This window comes from Epinephelus moara, chromosome 20 (genome assembly GCF_006386435.1).
Source record: "Epinephelus moara isolate mb chromosome 20, YSFRI_EMoa_1.0, whole genome shotgun sequence".
Taxonomy (NCBI): Eukaryota; Metazoa; Chordata; class Actinopteri; order Perciformes; family Serranidae; genus Epinephelus; species Epinephelus moara.
In genome coordinates this window covers 40,556,070-40,571,411 of record NC_065525.1, presented here as the reverse complement: position 1 = coordinate 40,571,411, position 15,342 = coordinate 40,556,070, and the positions used below count along the sequence as shown (strand labels likewise).

Sequence of the window (15,342 nt, the reverse complement as noted above, 5' to 3'; positions counted from 1 at the left end):
AGTTCCTCACCTGTATGCTCCGGCTCAAACAGGTATGGCTCTGGATCTGTGTCCGCTACAAGAAACTCTTCAAAATCGCGTTCAAAGTCGTCCATTGCAGCTACTATAGTCCGGAGATATTGCTAGGCTAAATAAACAGCTGAGCTCTGTTTACAGGCTACGCTGTCAGTCAGTGTGAGAGAGTATAAACAGAAAGCATCACTTTAGAATAGAACTATCACTCTTTTTACTGCTGTCTTTTGTGTTCAGCGTTCAATTTGTCAATAAAAGAATGTCGGATCATCATTTCTTTCATTTTATTATTTTTGTAATTTAACAAGCACTTTGTTTGATTTTAGAACAAATTTTAGAACATTTTTATACAACAGAAAATTGAGCACACTTTATCCGTTTCCTGATCACAAGTAATACTGTATATGTGATATTATGGCATATCTTCCTCATATTGTGCAACCCTAATTTGGTGGTGTGAGATCCTGAGCCCAGATCCAAGACCTTGGACAGTGCTGAGCAGTGTCAGATCCAAACGAAAGACCCATCTTTTCTCACTTGCTTTTATTTTATTGTTTTGTCTTGTTTTACTCTGTCTTTATCTTTTTCTGTTGTTTTTATTGTGTTTCTTGTGCTTTAACCGGCGTAATTTGTAAAGAATTTAGGGTTATCATTTGGTATGAAATGTGCCATATAAATAAATTTGCCTTGCCTCGCTGGGCTGTGGACGACTAGTGTCTGGAACTGCTAAATAACGGAAAACAAAAACCAAAAACTAAAAGCTTTACGGTAGAAATGGCAACAGTGTCGTCGTTTTGCCAGCAGAGACTAAAACGTGTGCATGCAAACATGCTGAAATAAATGAGGAAACACTGCAGAGAAAAAAATTCCATAGTGCAATAGAAACTGTGACACTGCAGGTGTAAACAGACCGCAAATATCAAAACTCCACAGCAGCTGATTTCACCTCCTCCTCTCTGGTCTGAGGCTAACCTGCTCTATGTGTTGCGTAGACCTGAATCAGTGCAGGGCCGTGGACTACTGTTTACTGTAAAACCAGAAATCTCTCAAGTTCCTACAGTCTGTTTTTAGCCTCCCAGGATGCATCAGACTCATCACTTGTGTTAAAACGTGTCAGATCAGGAAACAGAGGCGACTCATTTTCAAAATAAAGTGACATGTTAAGCTGTCGGGCAGCTTCCTGTCTTGAGAGCAGATTGCACTTTGACAAAGGGTTGTTTTTTTGTGGTTTAAGCTCTCTCCGCTGCTTCCTTCTCTCTCAGCCCACACTTTCCCCTCAATGCATTTCTCAGTTCATATTAAATCGGGGAAACTGCCAGTATTAGATTAACATTTATTTCAGTTTGTCAGGGGTTCAAAGTGTGATTGCTAAACGAGTTTCCTCAATCAGACGAAAGTTTAAAAGCCCAGCGAGCGAGAAAATGCAAACGCTGGGAAAAGTGACAAATATCAAATGATCTAAACAACTGTATAATCGCTCTCTGGAACATGTTTTAGCTTGTCAGGACGTCTGAAACCTCAGCAGATGAGGATCAGATGTCTGAATGTAGGCCAGCAGCAGCAGCAGCTCTGACTCATCACGACTCCTCTGGAAACTCAGCTGATCTGAACGCTGTCAAAACAGCATCAGCTCCTAATGCGCATTTCACGGCCGACTGCTGACCTGGAAAAGCACTTATACCAGACACAAGACAGTACACACACACTAACCATTGCACAGTACCTCCTGGTTTCACAAACAGTTTCTGGCTTGTGATCATATTTCCACATCCTTAAATCCTTGTGTAGCTCTTACTCAATAAAACGTCAATTTACCACATTAAGTGATGTTTTCCCAGTTTCAAGAGGATGGAGAGAGGTCTGGGTGAAGTGTAAAGAAATGATGTTACATTTCAAACCTGTACTGCCCTTAGGCACAGCCATGCTTTAAGCTAAATGCTAACATCAGGATCAGACAGTTTCCTCTTGTGATATTCTTGTCGTTCCTCGTCTGGACAAAATCAAAACTTCTTGCTGCTCGGTCACATCTCAGCAGCTCAGAGTGAAAACAAATATGAAACATATCAGTATAACTTGATTTAGTTTGGATCAGACTGTTTAAATCAGTGTTGAGTGGTTAAATTGAATGTAGAAGTAAAATGTTTTCTGTCCCACGTCCCTGCAGGTTCTGGTGCCTTGTTGTGGAAGTTTAACCGTCAGCAGCTACTCAGACTCTCAGTTCGACAGCTATGTCCTGCAGCCTGCGGAGGACGGATACCAGACTGTGGATGGAAAGGTTTGTCTAGCTTTACTTATAAACATCAGCTCCATCAGAGACAACTCTGACAGGTGAATACACAAAAGGAGCTGCTAAACCTGCACAAATAAAACAAAAAGAAACTGTAATTCTCGAAGCACCTGCAGAGGGTGAGCTGCACTCTTAACTGTGCTGCCAAGCAAACTGTGTCTCTGAGCTCCTGTGATATTTGCACATATTTAAATGAGGTAATGTGCATTCATTTGACACAAAAGAGACCCCTTTCTATGCAAATGAGCCTCATTACAAAAACAGTCCAATTCACAAAGATCAGCGCTCACAGGAAGTTAAAAGTAAAGTAATTAGAGTGTTTAAAATAACTACTGAGGACACAAAACAGCTTCTACAGAATATTAACGTCCATAAATCACCAGGTCCAGGTGTGATACATCCCAGGATTTTAAAAGAATTGGCGTGTATGATTGCTGAAGCTCTAACAGTATTGATTTAATCAATCATTAGAAGATTCAGTTTTACCCTCTGAATGGAAAGAGGCAGCAGACATGTCTTTCATCAAGGCAGGTGAGCAGCCCAGACCACAACCAAGAGCTGCTGAAGGCTTACTCACCACCACACAGGATTGGCAGATGATGGTTGATCTGGGCAGGCAACTAAAGTAGAGATGTACTGATACCACTTTTTCCTTCCCGATACCGATTCCAATCCCTGAACCTTAGGTATCTGCCGATACCGAGTACCGATCCGATACCAGCACGTAAAATTAAAATGGATGGGATATGAATTGTTTTATGTCTCAACTCCCAAAACTCTATGTAAAATATTAAGAAATAAATACATAATAGTAGAATGAATGCCATAAAACTTAACAATAAAGCCATAAAACTATTATTATTATTATTATTATCCAGTGTTGACACAGATCAAGACACAGGTTAAAGTGCAGCCACACAATTTGGTAAAAAAGACATTTTAAAGGCTGCAGTAGAATGCTTTTTAAACTCCACTCCGTTTGCGTTTCGTTTGCCTGTAGCGTGCGTATGCGTAATGACGTGAGGCATTACGTGGTATCAGATTGGTCATAGGCTGTACTCGCCGATACCCGATACTGTATTTTAGGCAGCATCGGAGGCATTAACGATACTGGTATCATGATCGGTACAACTCTAAACTCAAGTTCCCAGCACACATCACAGTGACATCTTTGCGTCGTGGCATCATCATTCTGTCAGACGCCACTAAACAACTTGCCCTGATAGAGCTGACTGTGCCCTGGAAGAGGCATTTGAAAGGAAGGATGCTAAGTACCAGGGACTGGTGGAGGAATGCAGGTGGAGAGCATGCTGCCATCCAGCAGAAATAGACTGCAGAGAATTTGCCTTCCCAGCCTACACCATGAAGAAATAAGCCATCAGGGCTGCGACAGACGCAGCAGAGAGAGCCTCCAGGTGGCCCTGGCTGGGTCCCCTGGGCGAGGGTGTATGATGTTGCGAGACCCGAAACACCTGATGAATCCAGGATACGTCACTGATGATGCGTCCCAGCAAATAAGAGGCTCCTATTAGGCCCCGTTTCCACCAAACACTTTCGGTATAGCACCTTTGGAAGCAACAGTAACCCTTCAGACATGGTACCTAGACCCTAGCATTCCCACTGCAGACAGTCCTCTTAAATGTGGGCGGGGTTGTTGTCACTCACTGCTCTGTCCAGCACTCGTCGTATTTCCTCATCAGCGGTGACACAGATGGAAGTCTGCACCTGGTTTATCGTCCACAGAACGAGGCTGCACGCCCACATTTTCAGAACAAAATAGAACAGGCTGCAGTGAGAGTCTCTCTCCATGGGATATTTAAAAATAGCAGCTTTGTGCATTTAGTCCTTCTCAGGCAAGCTCAGGGGTTTAGTGTTGCTGTACAAACAAACATTTAAATACTTAATTTTATATAACAGTGATCCTGATGTGGGAGTTCTACTATCGTTATAAATACTGTACTGTAATACTGTGTTTCAGGAGGTCAGGATCCAGGACAGGCAGGTCCTGCTGGGATCTGGCTTCCCGACTCCCTCGTCAGTCCCCATTCTGTTTGAGGAGACCTTCTACAATGATCAGGAGCAGAGCTACAGCATCTTGTGCATCTCCAGGCCTGTCGAGGTCGATCCGAGCCCGGCTGAGGCCGGCCCGCCGCCCCCCTACTGTCTGAAGAGCCTGGAGGATGTCAGGGAGTTCCTCGGCCGCCACGCCCAGAAACTGGACAAATTCATCCACGGCTTCTGTCAGGCCTTCAGAGAGCAGGAGAGGAAGGGACTCCGACACCACATAGTACGACTGATTTAACGTTCCTCCTCTGTCCTCTTCTTCACCATCTTTGACTTCTCTGTTCTCACTTACCAGCAGCAGTTCAAACAAAAACATTTTATTTTTCCTTTAACAGTAATAATAACCTGAAGAATAATTAAAGTTGATTTTAGAAGATGAAATATTTTAAGCTTCTCTGCAGTCCTGACGATCCTCCTCTCCTCTCTCCTCTCAGGACTCTGTGAACGGTCTTTACACTAAATGTCTTCAGTGTCTGCTGAGAGACTCTCGCCTGGTGAGTAGACCCTGACCTGCAGGACCTACTGATGGAGATAACCCGAGCTGTGAGCTTAGAGATGTAGACTGGGTCTCAATTTTTAAGATTCTTTGAAAATAAATGCTTACACTGAATGACCTAACTGGTCGTTGAGCAATGTACCACTTTAAAGAATCTGAGAAATATTGTAGTTTCTCATTATCCACTTGTGTTGGTCAGTAGAAAAACTTCCATTTAGTAAAACTGGGCTTCATTGACAAAAATAATGTGTCCACAAGCTAATGTGATAATATCACATGAACCTTCTTCAGCAAATGGAGAATTGCAAACGTCCAATATGACTTTTTCTGTATAAATAATAGCAGTCACACATTGACGGTCCAGTGTGTAAGATTTACGGGGACATATTGGCAGAAATGGAATATAATACAATAAGTATGTTTTCTTTAGTGTATAATCACCTGAGAGTAAGACTCGGCAGTGCTGATCAAATATGAATCAAGATTCTGTCACTTCACTTGCTATTTCTCACCTCAGATGTTTTCAGAATCATATTTAGTGACTGTTCAGCTGTAAAATGTGAAAGTTTGTGACCTGGCTGCCGTGTTGGAAACTAAGCCCCGCCCACCGGCAGGACCAACTTTCTCGTGTTACAGCTAAACAATACAACTTAACATGTGAACTTTGGTTCTGCAGTACGTGCCTCAGTCTGCATACTGGACACTTTGGTACAAATACACAATAGTTACAGCTTTAGTTGAGATGGACTTGAAAAATTTGCGAACCTGTCCTTTAACTCCCCTGTTTGTTCTTGTCAGCAGCCTGAACATGATTTGCATCACAAATAAATGGATGTTTGAACTTGTCACACAGTTGTCCATCATGTGCTGGAGTTTCATGTCAGAACATGTTCTGTGAGCTTTGGTATTGTGTCAAACTTTATCGCTTATTACGCTAGTATTTGTTGGACAACTTGCTGATGATAAACCTGGAAATTCATTTTGCAGTTTTGTGCTGTGTCTCAAATTGCATACTTCCATTAGTACACTTCTATGTAGTATACTATGTGCACTATGTACTTATTGGCGTAGTGCGTAAATTTCGACAGGGTAGTGTCTCAAACCAAACACGGCACTTACCGGAAATGACGGCCCCAAATTAGCTAGTTAGCAAACTAGCATTAGCATTCGCGTTATCGTTCGCGGTACCAAATCATTACAGACTGCTGAATTAACCCAATAAACTTACTGCTGGCTTATACCCGCCAACAGTATAGTGGTGCTTAGTGCAAAAAACACATGTATTTGTACAATGCAGTGATGTTCACGGTCGCACAGTCCTCGGCCGCCATTTCCAGTTTGAAAAGTGGTCCCTCCCCTTCCCCTACGTAGCCAAGATGGCGACCATTGAGGGCGAGAAGTGTCCATAGTTCCACACTCAACTTCTTGACTGTTTTGAGTGCACCATCTGGGTACTCATAGCGCACTGCATTGTTCCATAATTCTCAGTGTGAATGCACTGACACTCAAAATATTAAGTGTAAGTACAGAAGTACGTGATTTGAGACACAGCATTGGTCTCTGTGTGTCTGGTCTTGTTTGAGGAGGAGCAGTCTCAGGTTCTCTAGAGGCCTTCATGAGCTGTGAATCCTTGAATCACGGCACAAACATGTAGATCAGTAATAACACTGCAGGACACAGGATGTCTTGTTAGGCTCTGCGGAGTCTAATAAGATCCTCTGCGTGCTTCTCTTGTCTCAATTTTCTGCCTAATCACAGTAACAGGAGGAGCTGTTGCATCACATCCTAAACGGTGACTAAGACATTCGCTGCTCTGATGAATGTGTTGTTTTTCTACAGAAACTTCTGGCGAAGCAGGAGCTTCAGATGACTCTTCTCAAACAGGCGGTAGAGGTAACATCACTACGATCATTACAGATCAGCTTCACTGTCTCTAGTTTCAGTAAAGACGTGTTCATGGATTAAAGTTGAAGTTTGTTTCTGAGGCACATCACATGGAAATGGATCCCACTAACAGAGGACATAAATATATCCATGTAAACACAGCTGAAAATGAAGCCATTGACTTTGATTATGTGCAGTCCAACAGACTCACATAATCAAAGTCCTTTGCTAATAAAACTGATGCTAGTGTTAAATTGTGAGTTTGCTTTCGCACAGCTGTAAACTAAAATGATTCTTTTTTTCTTCTTATCCTAGATGTATGTTCATCATGGTATCCATGATTTAATTTTTAACTTTGTGGGAACGCTTGAAGCCAGCCAGGTATGTTTGCTCTCACTGTTCTGTCACACTGATGGGTGAATTTACAAAGACTGAAGCTGTTGAAAGCACCATGAATTGTGCATCACTTGCAGCCGGTCTCTGGTCTGATTCACAGAAGATATTTCTCTCATGATATTAACAGCACAAACACGCTCATGCAGTGTTACAGCTGAGGGGATTTTACCCTTTTTGTGTCTGATTGTAATTATCTATGTAGCAAAATATAAAAGTTGTGATGGAGAGAAAAGAAATAAAACAGTGAACTCCAGAGCTGCTTTCTGCCTAAAGAAGTGTTTCATACTTATCTGTATGGACAGATGACACTGGGGGTTAGTGACTGTTGTGACAACCTACTGTAAAGCTCAGGGACTTAATGCTGTTGGACATTATAGCACATTTCTAGAAAGCGCTCAGACTTTTAAAACACTCTTGGACAGTGTGGAACATCTCAAACTGAGGGCAGATTTGAAAGTTAAACGAAGTGCCCTTTCTTTATTTTGTTGTCTCTCATTGGTTTTGCCACAATGAAAGTTTCCCATTAATGACTGAAAGTTTCCCATTAATGACTGAAAGATGCAGTGGAAACAGATGTGGCTGTACTTGTGTGTGTCAGTGATGTGTCACAGAGCTGATCTCATGTCTGTTCTGCTGCTCATCAACAGGACGCTGCCTTCAACAAAATCACCAGGAGTCTGCAGGACCTGCAGCAGAAAGAGCTGGGAGTCAAAGCTGACTTCAGGTCAGTTCAGCATGAGGCACCTGATGGTTGATGCGTTGTCTGTTTATGATCCACTGACTGGACTAGTGTCGGCCATTATGGAAGTGAAAAGGTCAAAGTGAGATAACAGATAAGGAGGAGTTTCCTTTATGTTTTTGCTGATGTTGGGTTGTGTGGTGCTGCACTGGTGCATTCAAGAATACTCAGACGTCTGAGAACTTATATGCATCTGCCACAAAGAACTGCACTGATGAGCCATATGGTTAAAAAATCAAATCCAGAAAACTTTTTCTTGAGTGATGATGTTAAATTGGTATTTTTTTCCATCACAAAGTTCTCTGTCAGTGTTGAATGACCAGCTGAAGGCGCACCTGTGTAGTAATGGTGCTATGTCATAAGCATCTTGATATGCCACACCTGTCAGGTAGATCCTGATCCCCAACATGGATTTTTAACAAATTTGCAACTAAAATTTGAGAGAAATAAATCTTTTTGTGTGCATAAAAACTCTACACTTGTGAAAAATGGGAGCAAAAACAAAAGAGTTGCATTTTTATTTTTGTTGAGTGTATCTTTGATCTGTAACCTGCTGCTTCTGTCGTGTTTCTGCAGTATAAACTTGTCTCGGGCAAAGAGAGAGCTGAGTCAGCTCAACCAGCAGACCTCCCCCCTCCTCAAACTGCTCTGCCTGCGGAGAGTCACCCTGACCGCCACCCAGACCCCGAGAGGCACTGGTATGCACCGTCTGTCTGTCTGTCTGTCTGTCTGTGTGTGTGTGAATATATATTTGTTTATTAAATCTCTCTCGGGATCAGAAAATGAATATTATAAAAATATAAATACTAACCGCCGTGAGTGATGTTTCGCTTATAAATACGGTTGAATTTAGTTTGTTGAGCCAAATTAATCTGAAGGCTTGAACTTCACTTTCACCACAACATACACCTCTTAACACTCTTATCACATTTATAAGATAAAATTTACTTTTTTTTTATATATTATTTTTTATTGATGATAATAAAAAAAATTCCCCCCAAAACCCTATCAAAGCAAACACACACACACACACACACACACACACACACACACACACACGAAAGAGGGATCTTGACACCTAAATTCAACATAGTAAAGAGTTAATAACACAAAAACACACAGCAATACATATCATCCATGTATGATTGTCAGACATAGCTCATCTCAAGAGTACGCAGGAACAAGTAAACTATAAAGGACGAAGGGGAAACATCCACATGCACTCACTGAGTCCAGATATGGGAATAGGGAATGGAATTCTTCCTCGAAATAGGATAGAAATGGTTGCCAGACTTTATAATATTTATGGGTAGTCCCCCGGGTGGTGTGTTTAAGCTGCTCAAGTTTAAGATGGGACATCACCTCCTCCACCCAACGCTTATGAGAAGGACGTGTAGCCTTCTTCCAACTAAGGAGTATCAGACGTCTAGCAAGTGGGGTGGAGAATGCTATAGCCCCACCCTGGTGCTTTGTTATCGACGTCTCCTGAGGGACTACCCCAAATAATGCAGTCAATGGGTTGGGACCGATAACCTTATATATGAAAATGTATAAAATATACCTGTCCAAAACAGAGTCAGTTTAGGGCACAACCAAAACATGATGTGACTGAGGCTAGCTGGGTCCTGTCTGCATCTAATGCAAGTCGGGTCTAAACCAGGGTAGAGTTTGATAGATGTAACCTGTGCAGAACCTTAAACTGCAGCAACCCATGCCTAATAAATATTGATGAGGAGTGTACCAATGTAATTGCTGCCTGCCAGTTTATATCTGATATGGTAGTTCTTAGTTCTTCCTCCCACTGCCTCGCTAAATGGTTAAGTGATATGGATGCAACCCTCTGGATATTATCATGTAATACAGACACCAGACCTCTGTCAACTGGATCCATACTCAAACATTCATCTATCCATGTACTCTGGGGGGTAGTTTGAGAGAAGTGTGTTTTAGCATAACTCCGTACATTTAGATATCTAAAGAAATCTGACTGGGGGATATTAAAATGCTTCTTTAGCTGTTCAAAAGAAATGAAATGCCCTTCCTTAAAAAAAAGTCCTTCACACACTCAGTCCCTCTCCTATGCCACAATTGAAAAGATGAATCTGTGAGAGATGGAGCAAAACTGATGTTTGCTAGAATACAAAACATGAATCCTAAACTGAGACCATGTCTTCAGACAGCCAGAAACGATTGGGTCGTTCGTCCAATAGCGTTTGCTTTGGGGAACAAATTAAAGAGCGAAGTGAAACAGGATTACTCGAATACTGCGCCATTCGACACCAAACTGGAGAGTCATCATCTGATACATCAGAGACCCAGAACATCAGCTTGTGGATGTATGTTTCTGTAAATCTAATCGTTCTTAATTCAGCTGCAAATAAAATCACATGCAAGTTCAGAAGTGTGAAAGTGAAACTTGCCTGCTTCTCTTTTTCTCTATTTCTATCTTCTGTTCTTGTCACACATTTATGTATGATGTGATTTATGTATATGTGAAGTATGTGTGTGATGAAGGGCACATCAGAGACAAAGTGTGACTTGTATACAAACTCAACTGTATTTATTTATATAGCACCTTTTAATACAAACCTGCCCCCAAAGTGCTTCACATAAATACAATAAAGACATAACATTTTGTATGACCAGAATTTATAACGACAATAAAATGCTAAAAATCAGTAAATATATAAAATAAACACAAAGGATAAAAATGATGTTTACTCCAAATGAAAAGCCAGATTGAAGGTTAGTAATTCAGCCGGTCACCTCACTGTACTGGCACACTGAACTCTCCGTGATCTCCTCTCACTGTCTGTAATCAGATCAGCACGCAGGACAATACCTGCTCTGTCAGCCTCTTATGAGTTTGTACAGTTTGCTTTAGAAATCTAAGCTTATCGGCCCACAACAGCCGCCGCTGTCAGCCTGCAGAGTGGTACGATCCGCTCCTAATTAATGTTTGTCAAGCGCCCAATTTAATCATTTAGTTTGGACAGAGGGAGAGTGTAGGGCAGCGTCAGGACTTCATGTCTTTGTGTGTGTGCTGTCAGTGTTTCACTTAACTGAGTGTGTGTGTGTCTCTGCAGTCAGTATCGAGGCTGTGTGTGCAGATGACCTACTCTCTGTCATCCTCTATCTGCTGGTGAAGACGGAAATTCCCAACTGGTGAGCAGGGGGGGGGGGGCGACCTCTGACCTTGTGGGTTGTGTTCAGGAAACAAAGAAGCTGATTCCTGGAGTAAACGTCCAGTGGTGTCAATCTGTCATCGGTCATGTGGAGGGAACTGAAAGAGGACGACACAGAAAGTGAAAACTAAGCAGACATGAGAGCAGCTTAACATAGGCAGAGTGGTAGTTTGAGCTAAATGCTAACACATCTTAGCTCTAAACCAGGACACATTCGTTGACCTGATGATGACGCTAGAGTAACTGCATGTCATCACAATCCATCCAGCAGCCGTTGAGATATTTCACTGAAAACCACAAATGTGAACCACATGGTGATGCTAGATAAAATGTCAGAGGATCACTAAAGTCAGGAGGATTCATTGTCTGAGAAACGGTGACACTCTGTACAACATTTCCTCTTCATCCAATAGTTGTTGAGATATTATAGTCCAGATCAAAGTAGTGGATTGATAAACATTGCTATCTATAGAGCCATGGTTAAAAACAAGGGCCACACTGTTGTCTCATCACCTGTCACAGAGTTTGTGCTGTTAATTCTGCATTCACAGTAATCATCAGCCAAGACAATGACACTGTTTTTAACCGTAAATAGGGAGTTATAGGAAGTCTAAATAAGATACTGTGTCTGCATTTGAGTAGAGGTACAATACAAACTCTGTGCACTTGCATCATGGATATGATGGCAGTGTCGGCCTGTCTGTTCCAGTGTCAAGATCAAGACCAAGAGCAGACCAGAGCGAGGCTCGCGCTGCACGACACACTTAGAATAAAATAAAAATGCTGTTTGACACTGCCTTCATCAGTCTGACTGACAGAAGATATTTACTGAACTAAAATATTTTTCCCGTCAGCGCTACAGGAAGAAATCAACAGTGTTTGTATCGCTCGACAAAATGACATTTTTTTTAACAGAAAAAAAGTGTCACTTTACACTTTGCTTTCATGTTGCACACCTGTGATCGATAACGTTAGTGTTGTCAACATGCATTTAGCGTCTCTGTCAAAAGAAGCAGCCATCTGTCAGCTGCAGCTTCTGCAGAGCTGAGAGGACAGCAGCCGGTCAAACTGCCTTCACCAGTCTGACTGACAGCATACATTTACTGAACATAAATATTTTTCATTTCAGCGCTGTAGGAGAAGAAATCAACAGTGTTTGTATTTACTGATTCACTGATTTAATTTCCCTGCCCTGTCGCGAGTGAGGCATTCTGCCGCTCACACACAGACTGGGGGCGAAGTGATCAAAAGCTATAGGGTTAAGTTAAAAACACATATAGTGCAGGATATTTGTTTGATTTAAACAGATGTCTCTGCAGATTATGCTTCTCTTAACACGCAGAAATACCCGGGCTACAAAAAAACGCAGGTCTCTGGTCACCATGGAGATGACTGAAACCTTTTGCCAAAGCATAAATGGAAAACACCGCGCTGCTCTTTTATTTCTGTCAAGTGACACTCATCAAAAGTGTCAATGCCCAACTGTAAATCAGGCTTAAGAAGTTGAAATGTTGTGGTCTTGACAGGTCTTGAAATTAAATCCCGAGTCCTCTTTGTCTGAGACTGAGTGGAGATTAGGTAAGAATGAGGTCAAGCCAGATACGAGTACTTTAAAAAGTGGTCTTGAGACTGGCTTTGAGACCAAGACGGATCTCCTGTACTTCAGCAGTGATGTGTTCAATACTTTGGTTCAGACTAAAAAATCTCAACAACCTCTGCATGAATTGGCATTAAGTTTTGTACAAATGTCTCGTCTGACTCAGACACTCAAGTTCCCCTCGGCTGAATTGTAATAACGTTGGTGATCCTCTGTCTTTTCATCCAGTGCCACCATCAAGTCAACACTTGAAATTGCCCAGTACTTCATTCGATTTTCGTCTATCTAATTTTCTTCACAGTGAGCACTACAGCGTCACTGATTCCCCTCAGCAGCTTGTTTGAAAAAATTCCAGGTTCAGAAACACCTTTAGATGAAATTGATTTATATATTTGTGCCTTCAACATCAGCATAAAGACATGACTGATAAATAATGTGCAAAAACGGAGCAAAAATGCTCGACAGAAGCGTCTTACATCTGCCATAGCTTCCTTCAATAGATTTGACCTGCTTGATTTTGGAAAATCATCCTGCACGAGTCACTTGTGTGTGATTATAGCATTTATTAAATTGCTCTAATGGCTCTATTTTTGGTAGAAAATTTGGGTATTGAGGTGATAATGTGTGCAGTCTTTGATTTCAACACATTCACATACAACACCAAGCTGTTGCTCTGTAGCCTCGGTGTGACTTCACATCACTATAGAGCAATGACCTGGTGAAGATACTGCACAAGGTAAAACATAATAAACCAAATCTCATGGTTCCTGGTCTGCAGAACCTCAGTGTTACCTCTTCAATATCTGTATGTGGTCCTTTGAGCCATTGATCTGATAAACAGTGACGACTGCTGCAGGAAATGTTTTCCAGCTGTGAAGGTGGTTAATCGTGTCATTTTGTCCTCAGGATGGCCAACCTGAGCTACATCCGGAACTTCTGCTTCAGCCACTCCAGCAAAGATGAACTCAGCTACTGTCTGAGCACTTTCGAGGCCGCAGTGGAATACATCAACCTGGGGAAGCTGCAGGACTCACACTCTGTGAGTCACACACAACAGGACTTTTATTCCAGTTATCCCTGTGTTGTTTCCCAGCAGCGTTTGATGGTAATGAAGCTCGTCCGTGTATTCTTTTTTGTGTCCGCTCAGGGCTCGGGTGAGCTGAATGACAAGGCGTTGTTCAAGGAGAGGATGAGTCTGCTGTTTCAGAGCGCTGCCACGCCCATCCACTGTCTGTTTGAGGTGAGCTCAGGAAACAAATTAAAACAGACTGACTCAATATTTAGAGTGCAGCTGCACTAATGTGGTTCAATGATTATAATAAACTTTATTTATACAGCACCACTCATACGAGAAATGCAGAAAGTGCTTTACAATAAGGGCATTATAAGCACTGAGCGCTTTACATGGAAATAGACATAAAATAGACAAGGCAATTCAATCATGGAAATAGACATAAAATAGACAAGGCAATTCAATACACCACGTTCCAAATTATTATGCAAATTGTATTTAAGTGTCATAAAGATTAAATTTTTTGTTTTTCAATTAAACNGAAAATCAGAGAAAAATATCATTTGCATAATAATTTGGAACGCGGTGTATGAAAGGATATTTCATTTAAAAGTGTTGCTGATTTGAGATCCTATTAATTGAAATCACACAGTATTACTCCTTGTGTCATCTTGTAGGCCTTCTGACGTCATTAACAATCAGAGCCTATAATTCCCAACGGGCACAGACTTGCCAACAGACACTGATAAACCGAAAGTGTTTTCTCAAGAGTTAACCTCACCGCGGGTATTGTCTGTGCCGGGTATGGCCCACAGCTGCCCCAGAATCAACTACCACTCAGCTGTGGCACTGTGGATCAAATAGAACTCACCACAGTCTCTTTCCATCAAAACCACCACCCACTAATCATAGCAAAACCATAAAAAAAAAACAAATCACAGAAAGTCATAAAATCATAGAATTGTAAAACTATAATTCATAAAATCAAATAAGATTTTAAAAGAGTTGCAGCAGCGTGAAGCTTAAAAAGAAAGAGTTTCAGACCTGTATTAGGAAAGTCAGAGCGAGTTAAAGGCTGAAGTGAACAGATACGCTTTTAGCTTTCTTTAATAATAATCAAGGTCAGTTACACTTTTCAGGACTGAGAAACAAATGCAAGACAGTATTCTCCCTGGTCGTGCGACACTATGGGTAATTGACTAAATGGAAGTTTGAATCATTTAAAGGTTCTGTATGTAACTTTATTAAGGCCCTGACGCACCAAGCTGATGGTCGGCCGTCGACCAAAGTCGGGCCGTCGGTGAGCGTCTGTCGGCCTAGTTTTTGTGGTGTGTCCCACACCGTCGGCACTTCGGCGTCGGCGGTGGCGGCTTTTCGGCCAATTGAGCATGTTGAATCGGTGGCGGAGCTAGTCGGTGAAAGAGATTACTCTGATTGGCTGTTTAGGTTTTATTCCCCCTTCCAATTGTTTGGATTCAAACGGAGAGCCGGGGCTAGCTGGGAGGCTGGCGGAGCGTTAGCCGCAGCATGACGGAGGGAAGCACAGCTAGTTAGCCTCTGCTAGCTTCCCAGCTAGCCCCGGCTCTCCGTTTGGATCCAACCGGAGCACCGAGCCCTGGTTTGTTATTCAGGTTAAAGTGGGAAGAAGCAGCGGTTTTATCGGGCAGCTG

The 15,342-nt window shown here is 42.0% G+C and overlaps 1 protein-coding gene across 2 annotated transcripts in view; it reads left to right on the top strand.

The window, feature by feature from the left end:
- The window catches only part of ankrd27 (ankyrin repeat domain 27 (VPS9 domain)), a 55,373-nt gene that overhangs the window by 9,610 nt on the left and 30,421 nt on the right, over nucleotides 1-15,342 (top strand). For both annotated transcript variants that reach the window (XM_050072537.1, XM_050072536.1), the window contains exons 3-12: nucleotides 2,177-2,287; nucleotides 4,278-4,586; nucleotides 4,798-4,857; nucleotides 6,699-6,752; nucleotides 7,059-7,124; nucleotides 7,787-7,863; nucleotides 8,455-8,576; nucleotides 10,965-11,043; nucleotides 13,567-13,699; nucleotides 13,808-13,900. In XM_050072537.1, coding sequence (XP_049928494.1) covers nucleotides 2,177-2,287; nucleotides 4,278-4,586; nucleotides 4,798-4,857; nucleotides 6,699-6,752; nucleotides 7,059-7,124; nucleotides 7,787-7,863; nucleotides 8,455-8,576; nucleotides 10,965-11,043; nucleotides 13,567-13,699; nucleotides 13,808-13,900 — 1,104 coding nt within the window. The remainder of the gene's footprint in view (nucleotides 1-2,176; nucleotides 2,288-4,277; nucleotides 4,587-4,797; nucleotides 4,858-6,698; nucleotides 6,753-7,058; nucleotides 7,125-7,786; nucleotides 7,864-8,454; nucleotides 8,577-10,964; nucleotides 11,044-13,566; nucleotides 13,700-13,807; nucleotides 13,901-15,342) is intronic.